Here is a 15,303-nt window from a genome sequence, read left to right on the forward strand (position 1 = left end):
GGATTTATTTCCAAAATTATTTTTGGATTTTGGTTTTCTTGGAGAAAAATTGCGTTCGGATGGATTTGCTAATACTATTGGTGATTTGAATTATTTCAGAAAGGAAATAACTGGTAAGTAAAATTAGTTAGTTAAAACATTTAAATTTTGTTATGAAATAGTAGCTCGATTTTTTAAAAAGTCTCCGAAGATATTTTTTTTTACAAAAACACTTCACACATGATGTGATCCGAGATAAAAAAAAAACAATATAAATCCGCATTGATGGCACGTCTACAAAACAGAATTCCTTAAAGAGAAAGTCAATTGATTAATTGCTTTGTACACATTATGAATACGCTTAAATATTCAATTAAATGCTTTTGTTTACAATTTAACCTTGAAGTAATGTTATTTATATACGGTTTTATTTATTAAGTTGTTTTTGTTTTTTCCTGTGGTGAGGGTGTGCTAAGTGCAGTTCTATCACCGCATATTCGCAAATTGCATTCGACGTACACAAAAAAAAACTCTTTAAATTGGATGAATAATTAAGTGCATGATTCCTATCAAACCATTTACGGGAAATTGTTATTTTTAAGCTTAAACTTTTTGCAGCTAAAGCGCTATGTGCATCAAAACCTAACTCTTCCAGTCAGCTCAAGGTCCAGGGGCCTATTTCACCAACTTACAAATTACAATTTACAAGTACTTTTTCACAAAAAATGTAAAATAATTGACAAATTCTGTTCTACAACTTTTTAAAAGTTAAAAATTTGTAAAAAAAAAAAGTACAAATACGAATTTGTGATTGTGAATTGTATTTGGTGAAATAGACCACAAGTCTCTTTAGGTACCTCTCTGTTTTTTGTTTCCTCTGGTTACCCGTTGAAAACTTTACGGGTTGGAGCATTTATGTTCATTCGCTCTACGTATTCCAGTAATTAACATTTAACGCATAGCTTCTTGATCAGTAACATAAAGAAGCTTGTATAGATCGTCGTTGTATATAATCTTCATCTATCGAAGCAAACCGGATCACAAGTCTTACTACCTTTTATTCGAATACAATAAAAAGACTCACCTATACCTGCGAGATCCTTATATATACATACTTCAATTGCTTTCTCAGTCCTAAGAAGTAGCGATTAGGAAATGTTATGTTTGATGGCTTTTGCGAAAAGACAGCTGTGTCGAGGTAAACAAATTCAATGATCACCTAAAAGTTATACCTTTAGTTGATAAGAATGTCTATAAAGACTGGGAAACTACTCTAATTGATGGCTTTTGTTTCATATCTAACTCAATAATTGAAGAGAAACCAGTACCAGCTCGCTTGGTTCTTCCAATCACATCGATGTCAACATCAATTTTTAGATATGGGTGGATTTTTAAGAGACAGTTCCGGATTTATTGACCTGGGTGAAAAAATCTACATGAGAGTGCATAACCTCGTCTAGGTGCAAACTCTGGTAACCGAACCTCATGTCAAGCTGATTTTTGGCATTTAAATCTTCCAAGAGAGATTATCTTTGTTCTTGGTGTTTGGCCTAAAAGTTTTTCGTGAGGAGCTCACGGAAAATTTCATTGAATACGTAATCTTTCTGTTTCGTAAGACATTATTAGCTTATGAGATTCAAATAGTTCGAATTAGTCTATTTATTTGAGAAAGTTTCATGTACCATCATCATAGCATTTCCTTCATGTCCGGTCGATTAAGTTGCCAGCTTTGGCCTACTGAAAAGCACCAAGTTGTTTTATATACCGTTTATGTATAGAACCTTCTGCTATTTACCACCATATTATGAGCTCGTTCTAATTTAATTTGTCCTAATAAGTAGTCCGAAAAGGTTTATCTTTTTTTTTTTTGATGTCCTCGAACACAATTTATAACACCGATCTCCGCAGGTTCTTTTAAAAAAAAGTTTCAGCCTCATCAGTTTCGATTTAAAATTATTTTTATTTTATATTTCTAGACGAAGATCCATCAAAAGACAAACTGCTTAGTGAACTCTTGGAATTCTTACCTAGCATTGAAGAAATGCTCTTCCGATCTGCAGACACATGTCTCCTACAGTATGCTCTTATGGCCGACGGACTAGTTTATGAAGAAGCTGTTAGACAAGCATCAATGTTCTCCGATAAAGTATGGTTCATTGAAAAGTAAGTAAAATTTTTACGAAGGAATTAATAAATGAAACAACGTCATAACCTCTTTTTACGCTTTTCTCAGGGGTCATTTCCATCAGCGTCGTCAAATTATTTGCTTGCCAAATAAACCCAAGTTAATTAAACTTCCCGAGCCAGATACTTGTGCCATAGCTCTTGACAACAATGACATTCTACTCGTTGATTTATCCTTGGACTATAATAGTGGACCAGTTTACTTGACTGACAATCAATATCCAATTATACAAATGGAACTTATCCTCCATGACGATTACATTATTACGCTGGACGTTAGAGGAAATTTAAAACTTTGGTCAATATCAGATGATCGTCGTCGTAGCGCTAGTCGCAGACGAAATAGCCGCAAAAAAGTCAATCCACTCAATCTCATCCAAAGTCCAGAAATGATGAAGAGAAAATGTAAACAATTGATAAAAGATAGTATTCAAACATTCCACATTGAATCGTACTTTGGTGGAATAATAGACTTGCATTTAGGACTTGCCAATGGTGATATATGCATTTACTCATGGAATGAACAAAAGAAACAATTCGAAGACAAACGAGTGCCAAGACTGCCAACAAAAGTCAACAAAATTTGTTATCTTTCTAGAATACTTGACAAATACTATCTCGTTCTAAGTAATTCGGGTAAATTATTTATTTACAATTTACGAGATGGTTCACAGACTGCTCATTCATTTGACTGGCCCCAGCCACAGCAATTGGTCTACATTGGAGAGTATGTCAAGAAATCTGTTACGTACATTATAATTGTGTGTCGTGACAAGGTGCTAAGTTTAAGTTTTGCTCAACAGAAATTTGAGTTTTTAAATGGCAATTTAGAAACTGTTTACAATATCAATGACAATGATTCGGGAAATGCTTTTACATGTGCCCGACTATCGCCCGATGGCTGTTATTTGGTTCTTGGCACAAAACGAGGTCTAATTGTATTCAATACTGATCAGAAATCTGAAGTTTTGCGAGGTAATATTAGCGAATGTATTGCTTGTGTGGATATATTTCCATTGGATGATAATGTTTTCAAGTACATTGTTGTGTGTGGATCTGAAAATTCAAAAATATTGAATTTATTATCCCTAAGATTGTTGGATAATAATACAATCGTTTGGTCACATCGATTGAGCAATATGAAGAGCATAAGTGAAATAAATAATCCTCAATTCGAACCGGATGTTTGGTTGCAAGGCAATAAACTATTCGATTTGAATTATACCGATTCGGTTTTGCTTGTTGCAGTTGATTCTAAAAATCGGGTAATTTATGAAATGAATAAAAGAATTTTGAAAAAATAAACTAAACAAATTTTTGTTTCTATTCCAGATCCATCAATTGTGTACAACTGATACAAAAAATTGGTCCATCTCATTGCCACCAGAAACTCCTAGAAAAATAACTGCAATAACTGCTTTTAATCAAATTTCATTTTGTGCTTATGAAAATGGAGATATTTTTAATATTACAAAGGAAGTTTTTGAACCCAAATTCACAAACGAAAGTATTACATTCTTGCAGATGATTAATGAAAATACTTTGATTGCGTCGTCAAAAGCGGCTAAACAAAGTATTGTGCGACGAATTGTAGATGGTTCAGATAAAGTCATTGATAAAATCTTCAATATTGATGTTTATAAATGTTTTACAGTATCGGAATCTTATTTAATTCTTATGGATCCACAAGGAGAATTTATCGTGAGTAAACATTTTCACAAAAAATTAACTTGATTTCTTATAAAATTTAAATTTTCCTTTTTTTAGGTTGTAGATCTTGAAAATGAATTTGAATTGGTGCAAACTGTTAATGATGTTCCAAAACTAATGGGTCAACGTTTGGCTCTGTTGGGTGGTTGTGATTTTAAAAATAACTACTTGCTACTGGCTACAGTGTATTTCAAAATTTTTGTAAGTATTAATGAAATTAGTTTTAAATTCAAGAAAAGAAAAAAATATATATGAGAATATAAAGAAAAGATAACAAACAACACAATCAACAAGGAATTATTTTCCTGCAACTAGATCTTAACGTCGACAGAGTGCTTATGATCAAACAAGGTAATGTTTTTTAAAAACAGATTTTTGTTAATTCAAAACGCATTTTTTGTTCAAGTTGTTGTTACAAGAAAAAATTATACTAAAACTTATTGAATGTCAAATTGGAATATGTTTTTTTTTGTGCTTTCAATGCTGCACACTAATAATATAATTTTTCATTATAAATAATTTGTAACTGTTCACATAATAACTCTTTGGTTTAGAAAAAAATCTGCGCATTAAAAAAGGTCAACCCGGAATATTATCAAATCCGTGTTTTAAAAGAACTCAGTATTTTACTGAGTAAACATTTTTACCTGAAACAACAACAAACGATTTCTTTAATATTTAACTAAATCCTTTATTGTAGAAGGACCAAAAATGTATGAGTTTATAAGAAACTTAACTGTAAACCAACAATTAAAAAACGTTTGTATTGTTGTTTCCCGCGCAAAATTTTACTGAGCTAAGTACTGAGTTACCAAAACAACATGAGTTTAAATTATTGTTTTCTGTTTGTGTTTGAATTAAAGCGTTCTCTTCAAGAATCTATAAAGATATTTTTACTGGTACTCATTTGCCTGAATAAATGAAACAATAAACTGTTATCCCATTTCATCATAAAAATTAACTCTTAAATCAAAGATTACACATTATTGAATTGGTCCACCACAGATGCCTGCCTTTTTGAAAAAATATCTTTCGCAAATCATATTCACATTTATCAAACAAGAAATATTTTGCTCAATACATTTTTCTCACAAATCAGTAATTTTATAATTAATAATTTTACTCGCTACGTGAAAGCTATGCAATTGACGTTATCATCATAATTTTAGTTTTTGAAAAAAGTCCAGAAGTTCAGGCTGCTACATTTGAACTCTAAAGGGTCATTCCGCAACTCGGTTGTCGAAAAATTGTATCGTTTCGACGTTAATTTTCGTAACTTCAATAATCACTATTGTGGCAGACGATATCGTTGTTTCGCGTTCCGTAACTCGATTATTATCGTGAAAACGATTGTGATTGGGCGATTATTGAATGGTAGTTATTGTTCTTAGTTAATTCGTAAGCATAATGAACCATTTTTATTTTTATAAGCACAAATAAAAATCTTTACGTTAAAAAAGTCTATGAACGATAAAAAATTAACAATTTATAAAAAAAACATTACAATTTATTATGTTCACATTACATATTTTCAACTCTACATTCCTTCCACCTTTGTTTTATATTCCAAAATAAACCATTATGTATATTCTCCTTGGTTAATAACATCTGAAACTTTTTTAATGATTTTGGACAGGTATCCAAAAGTATAGTCCAAGCAAAATAGACATAAATAAGTGCAAACCCAAAAATAATTCGCATAGAGCTTAAAATGGTACAAAGCATTAAAACATCGACTATAGTAAAATGTCAAAAGTTATACAAGGTTTTATGTGGAAAATGTTTGTTTTTCATGTATAACTTTGAAACGCTATCAAAAAAATGTATATAAACGACTTGTATAAATTTTGTAATTTTCAAAAAAAAAGATATGACACTTTTTTTTTATACGAGCAATAATTGTTTAGAGACCATCGCGATTTTAAAATGTGTCGAATATCTTAAATAACGGTTTTTTGCATATTTCTCTTAAACGGTGAGTTCAATCGAAAAATTGCATTTGAAAAACTTGTTTATTATGTGCTCCTCTATATAAAACCGTTTTTGTTTTCTTTGTTACATAGTCTCACCACAAAAATGTACCCTGTGAGAGCCTGGGGATGCAAAATGGTTAGTAATACATATTTTTTTGGTCGCTGAAACCGAATCCGAAGTCCGTTTCCCTCTATCACGTCATGTTTTCTGGATAACCTGAAAGAGTATTCACAGACACCCTATACGAACATCTTTTTTTTTTGAGTTTATTTTGAAAACCTGACTTCATAGAAGGAAATGGATTCGGTTAAAGCAATCCAGAAAACACATAATTAATATAGTGGCTGTGTTATTGAATGTTTTTTCGATATTAAGTAGGAATCCAACGTGAACGGTTGAGAATTGTGGAGAAAACCACTGGTATTTTAAACGACTGTAGGGTGCTTTTTCCCGAATCCATATGCTGTTTAAGTTGAAGAAGGATTTGAGTGGTTCGAATATGTGAACGTTTAAGCGAAAAAATATATTAATCCAATAAATAAAAAAGTTCTATTAAAACGGGGCTGACCAATTTCATCACATCGAAAGAAAAAAATTACTAAACAAGCGTTTAGTTTTCTTATGACTTTTAGCTAACCTGGTCCGATATGAAATTTGAATTCTTCAAATTTGCTCTATTAAAAATTTGCTCTATAAAAAAAAGATATTTAGGTTCTTATTGGCGAATGTACATACATAAATTGTTATTGTAATGCACTCGATTTCTCATTGTGTTCAAATTAACTCACACACGTCTTACTCACAAATCTACAACACCAACATAAAAAATGTGATGCAAATCCATAACACATGTTTTTCAATTTATAACCAAATACTATAACCTTTAACAAAACAATATCATATTTTTCAGATTTACAAAATCAACTTCAATGATGGTGCACAAGAAATCAAGCCCTACACAAAATATGAAAATAGTAACAAGGCCGAAGAGACTGACGAGGTTACATGCATAACTAGTTCATCTGATGCCACATTAATCGCTGTTGGTTTGAAAACCGGAACAATTGAGGTAATTCTATATTTTCTCAAAAGAACAAATAGTTTCCTTCGGTTATGTTATTTTATATAAACACAAAAACAATATTCTCCCTTTTTACAGATATATCAAATGGATAACAAATCGGTGAAATTTATCTATCGCCTATTATCTCACACATCTCAAATATACGATCTAAAGTTTTCACCATGTAATGATGTACTTGTTAGTTGTTCGGAACAATTGTGCTTCTGGCATGTCTCATACATTCTCAATAATCCTTTTGATTCTGGAACTAAACAAAAACGTCGTAGTTCACGTTTTACATCATCACATAGTCCAGTCGAGGAAGCAACTAATGCCATTGCTCAACTTAATCCTTCGGATGATGGTGAAACTTATATGCTTCGCAATCCATGGTCTAATAAACGTGGACCCATGGAGAAACCAGAATTGCTGTCATGTATCAAATTTGTTGGTAACAAAGCAGAAATCTTCTATGCCAACGAAGATTTCACCCAGTTCAATACGATAGACAATGAGGGTGTGTATTATCATTTGTGTGTGCATGATATAAGTCGAAAGATTAATAGTAATGGCGTCACCAATGGCAATGGTCTTAGTGCTGAAGGAGACGATGAGGTTATTATTTGACGTCGTTGTCGTCGACGTCGTCGTTTTCACTTACTCAAGGAAAACTCTATCTGGAGGATAGTTTATTATATAGTCATTTATATGTTTTATGTTAATATTGCCTATTGTGGTGAATATAATTATTAGATAATTTTTTGTTTTTATTTTAATTTTTTTTTTTCTTTATGCATTTACTATTTGTATATATATTAAATATTATGTATTATTAATTATTGTTAGTTTCTAGAATTATTATGTCGTATTTAGAAAAAAATAACTATATTATTGAATTAAGTTCCAAATCATTCCCTTAAGATATACAAAAAAAAAAACATCATAATGTTTTGGTATAAGACAACGAATTATGTGTTATATGAAAAAGAATTTATTTTGTGCTCAAAATATTAAAATTTATACATAGCTAAATTTTGTCACACATTTATTTAAATTTTTTTTAATGTTTGGTGCTTACCTTATTAAACTATATAAAATATTTCTTATAAAGTCAACAAATTTAAAAAAAAAAAAAAAAAAACTTTAAATCGGGATGCAATTTGGTAAGACTTATCGAATAAATAATTTTTTCTCAAAAATAATAATTTGTGGCACTAAGACAGTGGGGGCCAAAACCTTACATCCTCAAAAGGTTTTTAAATGATCTCATTTTCTCGTAAGCTTCGCTAAATTCAACAATATGCAAACAAAAATCCTTTCATAACAGCGTAAATGGTGTTGAGCCTTTAGAAAAGTTTTGGTGTGGAGAATGGTTTTGACGTTCAGGCCTCTTGATATTGAAAAATGTTATATGAATGGATTGTGAATTCCTACCCAAAACTCACTTTTCATTTATTTTTTCATCATATAAGTGAAGGAATACTGAATACCTTCATTTAAATGAATCATAATGCAATCATATTCATGATTCAGAAATGATTATAGAAATAATCCTTATAAAACCGAAATGAAGTTTAAATGAAGAATTTGTGAACATCATAAACCATTCACAAAAGCGATTCATATCGATGTCCATGTGCCTAGGTAAAAGATATCAAAATGAATCATAAGTGAATTCATTTCCGGTCAGGTTCTTAATTTTTGAGATTTATTTATAATTAAATTTTGAATTAAAATGTTTGCTGTGTACATACTTGTTTAGTATCATTGTGAATCCATACAAAGTTGTTATTCTGTTCCCGAGGGACGTATTCGTGAAGTAACCGGTGAACAGTTTGCATGCAAAATGAACGGAATTTTTATTTTTCACATAAATGAGGCCATTAAAATTTGAATTTTAGCACGTCTCGTTATGCCTTCGCCTCGACCGTCTCGGTTGTCTTAGACGCTGTATTTTCTATATTCACTTTCCCGAACTGCATACTAGGATTAAAGTAAAACAAGAGAAGTGCGTTTGGTTATAAGACTATTCTTTTATAACTTTGACCTCATTGCTGCAACAGCAGTAAGAGGTTTGTAAGAATTTTTTAAATTATTATTATTAATACAAAAAATTTCTTATTTTATTAATACGGTTGCAAAACAGAGTTCAAAACCTCTTGAGCTAAAAATAGGGATTACTTTAATATAAATCGCGTTGCGTCAGCTTCCATATTGTGGCGAACCCCAAATGTGGAGCTTTAATGTGAAGCAGTAAATTGGGCAATTGTAGCCCTATCCGAAATCATGATTGTCGTCAATAATAGAGAAGAAGAAGAAAACGCGTAAAAAAAAACTAAATTAGTAAATCCAGAAGCCAAATTGCGCGAAATTAAAATAAATGATGGTTTTAGACACAAAACTATTTTATTGTTAAGTTAAAAAACACTGACTGTATAAACGCAAAATAACATAATATTGTTTCTCTCTCCTGTTTTTCCTTCCAAATGTACCAAATTTTCCTGGTATCATAGATAGGTACATACATAAAGTATAGCCCAAGTCGTAACTATTGCAAAGAATAAGCCATATGAACAAACTCTATAGCATTAATGGAGCTTAAAACTCAAAGGCCATCTTGATATTTGAAATAAACAAACTATTTTAAGAGAGTCTTGTATTTGATTTAAACATTATACTTAAAAGAGTCTAAAGTAATTAGTAAGACTTGTGGTTGCTTATTCGCAAAACTTTTGTCAAAAATAAATGTTTCCATTGTGAATTTCTATTGTTAACGATTTGACACATGACTTGAATTATTTTTTTTAGAATATGTGGTACATTTTACATGCAATTTTCTCAGAAAACAGAAAACAAAAAATGAACAAATATTCCAATTTTAAGCATCTTAAAAAAGAAACAAAATTGTTTTTATTTTAATAACTATACTTTATTTGTATTAACACCAAACTGATAGAAGCCCGATTTACAAGACCTTTTTTTTTTGAAATTTGGACATTGCAATTATTTTTCTACTTATGTCTTCCTTTCAATATTTTTAAAATGTTATTTAATTTTTGTTTATTTAATAAAAATAAACTTTCAATTTTTTTTTAATTAAAATAAGATACACATTTTTAATCTCTTTAATTTTTATTATTTTATTTTACATTTTTATTTACAAAAAAAAAAAAAAACTCAAAATTTTATAACTAATATACAATTTATAAATGAAGTCAATTATTGTCGACTAATTAAATGTGAATCAAAATTCTAAATACTCTAATTGGCTTACAACATAAAAATATAATCAAAATTAATAAAATATAATGTGATCAGACTGATGAAAAAATTAAAATACGTCCGGTTTTTTTAAAAAGTAATTTAAATAGAAAGAACAAAAAAACTGTGCATTTGCAATATTTATCTTATCAAATATTTAAAATGGTGCTATTTTATAAAAATAAAACAAGAAATAATTCATAAGAATTATGAAACACAAAAAAAAAAGAAATCCATGTTCAAGATACATCGAGAAGCACAACATTTTAATTGAAACAATTTAACGCACAATTCATTTGAAAATAAGGTAATTATTTATTAAAATACATTTAATATTCGCCATTAATAATATAAACTATGTATTCAAATAGAACAAAATAATAAAACAATATACTTAAAATATATTGGAAAATAAAAATTACAAAAAAAAAAAAATCAACAAAAAAGAAATACTTTCAGATGAACTTTTGAATCGTATTTAAAATTACACACAAAAAAAAAATTAATATTTTTTCTAAATAAATTATACAACAACAAAAACATTTTTGTAACTTTTATACTCAATGTAGAGATTAGTTATATGTATGTGAACAGTCAAATAAAAAAATAAGAAAAATAATCTTGTTATTTGTGTTTTTTTTTTCGTTAGTTTCCTTTTTTTAAAGTTCGCACGTCAGCTCTTTCGTTTAGATGAAATCATTTTCAAAATACTGCAGCCACATTTTATAGACCAATGAAAGTTCTTTTTGGTTTCTCAGATTTATAGATAGTGACACCAAAACAAATACTAAATACATTTTTAGCACGATGACACCAACTTCGGGAAGGCCCAGTGTTTACAACTCTCAAATATTCCTGTGCATGTTATTTGTTTGCAAGAATGTAAGGGAGCTACAATTTTCTTTTGTTTCCGAACGGCTTAGCAGAGTGACAATAGACCGCTGTTCTAATATTTATTTATTTTATTTAGTTATTTGTTCAAATTTGAAAACGGAAACGAAAATTGAATCCGTACGGATTGAATTTTTTGTTGAAGAATATTATTTTCCGGTAGCAAATTGCTATCCGAAACACCTATGAATCTGCAAAATGTGTTCGAATACGAAATTCGGAGCAGCTAAAATTTGAAAGCGGCAGAAAATAGAATTTGAATGGAAATCAGAACAGCCGTGATAATATTAGAGGCTTTGTCAATTCATAGCAAGAGTCAGTACATCTGAAAAAAGTCTAGATGGTGGAGGCTGGATTGAAACTTAGAACCTCTGGCGTAACAGTTCATTGCATTAACCATTGCACCACGAAGCATTTCTGATAATAAAATAACTGTACCCTAAAATAATGCACTAAATTATTTTGAGTTTATATCACAAATAGTTCCATTATATTTTCAAAATTATATGAAACCCTTCAAGTTCTCCGCAAATTCTGGACTAGCTGTCGTTGTAGAACTTTTTTGTGCAGCTAAAAAAAAACGATCTTCATCTTAATTGTATTTAAAAAAAATTGATACCCTCATGAAAATTGGCAAAAAGTTTGCTTTTGGAATAAGAAACAAGAATCCATAGACTCTATAAAAAAATTGCATGGAAGGGTGTTTTTTTCGCGGAAAGGAGGGAGAGGCTGAAGGTCAACAAAACAGTTACAAAAAATTGGTGGTTTTTATATTTTGCCCATTAGTTTTGTGTTTTTAATTTTAATTAAAAAATCAATCAATAAAGTTTTTTAACCTTTTTTTTGACATGATAAACAAATAACTGAAATAAATTGAGGCATTCCACATAATTTGATCATTTCTTCGACCAAAGCAGCAAACTAATGCTCTCGGAATGGTCTCCTTTAGTTCCATGCTTTTTTTTAAGGTTTTCTTATATTTTATTTTTGTCTACTATTTTGCGTTATCCAGTTGCAATATCATTTGCTTTTTGTTGGATTAAGGAAGTAAATAATTTAATATTTTTAACAGAATATTTTGAAAGAAAAACACGTACATTTTGGCTTCAAAATATCTGTTCCCCATAAAAAATATGATAGAAATACTTCGGGGGAGAAACTTCATTCCCGATAGGTATTTTTGTGTGGGAATTTTTTCCTAGGAGTATTGCCGATACCGATTTTTCGGAATAGAGAAATTTTTCCAGGGAAATTGTATTGCCGATAGGGCTGAATGTAAAATAAAACCGAAACCCATGTAAAAAACATGATACACTGATGAAATTCAGGATGAAAAATCCATAAAGTTCTTTAAAGTACATATATTGGATGAAAGAGTGTTTTTTTGAGGGGTTGAGTTATGTATGAGAATTGTATCATAACAGCTAACACAAATTATTTTGTTAATTCTTTAAACATGGTGAAACTTTTCTTTTGTTATAAGAACAAAGAGGAGTATACAAAATTATCTTGAGTGAAAGGGTATTTTTTTTTTTTTTTTAAAGAAATAATGAAATTCAGAATAAGTACCACAAACACTATGACAAAAATGGTACCCCAATTAAAATTTGTAAAAATATTTCATCTATAACAAAAACCAGGAATCTAAGCGGTCTATACAAAAATTTAAGGTGAAAGGCAACAAGAAAAATCCGCATTAAGTCCGATAAAATCAAAGCACCCTTACGAAATTTATTAAAAATGTTGTCTTTGCCATGCGAATTACGAATTAAATAAGAATACATTTTTTTTATGTGAAAGAGTGTTTTTTTTAGGTGTATAGAAAATGTGGGTATATTGGAAAAACTAAGTTATAATGGTGTTACCCCATTTAAATTCGGCAATTATGTTACTCTTGAGATTAGAAACAAAAATCTGATGTGTCTATAAGAATATTAGGTATAGTTAAAAGGTTTTTTTTTTTGAGTGAAACAAAAAATTGATGGGCCACCCTAATAAAATCTGTATGAAAGGGTGCTTTTTTCGAAAAGATTTTAAAATCTGTAATTGATCCCAAAAAGCCAATTATTCGTTTATAACGTCTAAGAACTTAAGTATAAACGTTCAATTTGTCTTGAAAAAATAATAAAACATTGTGTTGTGAAGGTAAATTACACAGCCACACAAAAAAAAATAAAAGTTCTGACCTGGGGTTGCGACTAAATTTTTCATATAGTTTTTGGGTCACTGAAACCGAATCCGAAGTCCGTTTTGCCCCATCACATCAGGTTTTTGAGATAACCTCAAAAAATGTTACGAAAACAAAAACTTTTTTTCTCTGATCTGGATGTGCGAATATGTTAATCATATAGTTTTTGGATCGCTGAATCCAGATTCGAAGTCAATTTTGCCCTATCACGTCGTCAAAACCAAAAAAACAAAAGGTCTTATCTGGGGTTGCGTCTAGGTTTTTCATATAGTTTTTGGGTTGCTTAAACCGAATCTGAACTCTTTTTTGCGGTATCACGTCAGGTTTTTGAGATATCCTCAAAAAATGTCAGATAAGAACTTTTTTTTTGAGATTAGACATTTTTTGAGTATATTTCAAAAACCTGACGTGATACGATATATATGAAAAACTTATTAGCAACCCCAGATAAGAACTTTTGTTTTTTTGGTTTTGACATTTTTTTGAGGATATCTCAGAAACTTGACGTGATAGGGCGAAATTGACTTTGAATCTGGATTCAGCGATCCAAAAACTATATGATTAACATATTCGCACACCCAGATCAGAGAAAAAAAAATTTTGTTTTCGTGACATTTTATGAGGTTATCTCGAAAACCTGACGTGATGGAGCAAAACGGACTTCGGATTTGGTTTCAGCGACCCAAAAACTATATGAAAAACCTAGTCGCAACCACAGGTCAGAACTTTTATATTTTTTTGTGTGGCTGTGTTATTATCGGAACTTTTCTCAATTATCTATGAAGAATAAATTTCTTTAAGATAAATCTTAATTACCAAAATGAGTCTTTTTCATTTTTTCGTTTTTTTTTTTTAAGAATTACCATTTACAGAACACTTTGTACCTATATAAGATGTTTAAGCAACAATTGGTTTAATTTCCAAGGTTGTAAATCATACTTAACGAAAAAAAAACATTCAAAATTTTAATTGAGGATATTAGAGTTCCTAAAATGCACTCTAAAAAAAATTATTTTATTTATTCAAATTGAACTTTTTCATTAAACTTTATTTTTTTTTTTAAATTCCCTTGACCTAGTTTCACTTTAAAACTAACAAAAATTATGTAAAACTAACAAATTTTGCATGTATTTACTTCTTCTTAATACTGCCATTGACTTGCAATGTATAGAAGAATTCCTTGTCGGCTGTAGTTTTAGCCGTTAATGTAAACTTTGCTTCCGGTAAAAATGGTGGAAATCGCTCAACATCAATTGTAACATTATTGAATACAAAATGGTAATCCTTAAAATACAAAAAAAAAATTTGTTACACAAGCTATTCGTTAAAAACTATTTTTTAAATTATATAAGATTAATACGAAACTCACTGCGGGTATAGGACATTTTGGTAAATTTCCAGCTTCTGCCAACATATCTCTATAGATATTAATTAAATTAGCTTCAATTTTTCCATCGAGAAAAGCACATCCGTCAGCATTTTTTATATCAATTAAAGTCATTTTATCCTTATTGGTTTTTAGGAGTTCAATTTTCAATGAATAAGTCATGGATTGCACACCATGAGCCATTTGAATGTCAGCAAATGCTTGTGGGTGTTTCATTGTTTTATCAATATAAAATTCACTTTTACTCACATATTTTGGATTCATTGTGCAATTGATGGAATCCAAATTTATTTCAAAATCACGCTAAAATAAAAAATTTTAATTGTTAAAAAGATATTTTCTTACAAAAAATTAAATTTTTACTTTTCCATGAGTAAAACTCATTTGAAAATACAAAACCAATAAAATGCTTAGCGTAGTTTTCATTTTGACTTAATTCAGATGAATGGAAAATTTTATGAATATTTTTGATTAAATAGCAATAATTTTAATTTATTTTTAATTGTTTGATTTATATTAAAAGGTTTTTTTTAATTAAATGGCTAACATTTCGATTTTGTTTTAATTGCTCCATTTTTTTAAAAATGAAAATGTAAAATATGCTAACAAATTAAGACGTTAATTAATCTTCTTTTAATTGCGTTTAAACATTTAGTGTGTTCATCG

General features: G+C 29.7%; 2 protein-coding genes across 5 annotated transcripts in view; one reads left to right on the forward strand and one right to left on the reverse strand.

The window, feature by feature from the left end:
- LOC129917911 (uncharacterized) overlaps positions 1-7,680 on the forward strand; it is a 19,757-nt gene extending 12,077 nt beyond the window's left edge. For 3 of the 4 annotated variants that reach the window (XM_055998137.1, XM_055998136.1, XM_055998138.1), the window contains exons 7-13: positions 1-113; positions 1,956-2,142; positions 2,213-3,428; positions 3,496-3,864; positions 3,931-4,074; positions 6,758-6,916; positions 7,007-7,680. The exon at positions 1-113 is cut by the window's left edge and continues 108 nt beyond it. In XM_055998137.1, coding sequence (XP_055854112.1) covers positions 1-113; positions 1,956-2,142; positions 2,213-3,428; positions 3,496-3,864; positions 3,931-4,074; positions 6,758-6,916; positions 7,007-7,537 — 2,719 coding nt within the window. In that variant the 3' untranslated portion in view covers positions 7,538-7,680. Of the gene's footprint in view, positions 114-1,955; positions 2,143-2,212; positions 3,429-3,495; positions 3,865-3,930; positions 4,075-4,138; positions 4,225-6,757; positions 6,917-7,006 lie in introns of those variants that run through there. The other variant, XR_008772899.1, reaches the window with a different exon arrangement.
- A 6,643-nt stretch (positions 7,681-14,323) lies between these two features.
- Positions 14,324-15,079, reverse strand: LOC129917918 (uncharacterized). Its single transcript, XM_055998149.1, has 3 exons — positions 15,001-15,079; positions 14,620-14,940; positions 14,324-14,534 (listed from the first exon to the last, which is right to left on the reverse strand). Exons 1-3 carry the CDS (start codon positions 15,061-15,063, stop codon positions 14,382-14,384), a joined length of 537 nt encoding a protein of 178 aa, XP_055854124.1. The 5' UTR covers positions 15,064-15,079; the 3' UTR covers positions 14,324-14,381.
- Between the last annotated feature and the right edge of the window lie 224 nt (positions 15,080-15,303).

Source organism: Episyrphus balteatus, chromosome 4 (genome assembly GCF_945859705.1).
Source record: "Episyrphus balteatus chromosome 4, idEpiBalt1.1, whole genome shotgun sequence".
Classification (NCBI taxonomy): domain Eukaryota; kingdom Metazoa; phylum Arthropoda; class Insecta; order Diptera; family Syrphidae; genus Episyrphus; species Episyrphus balteatus.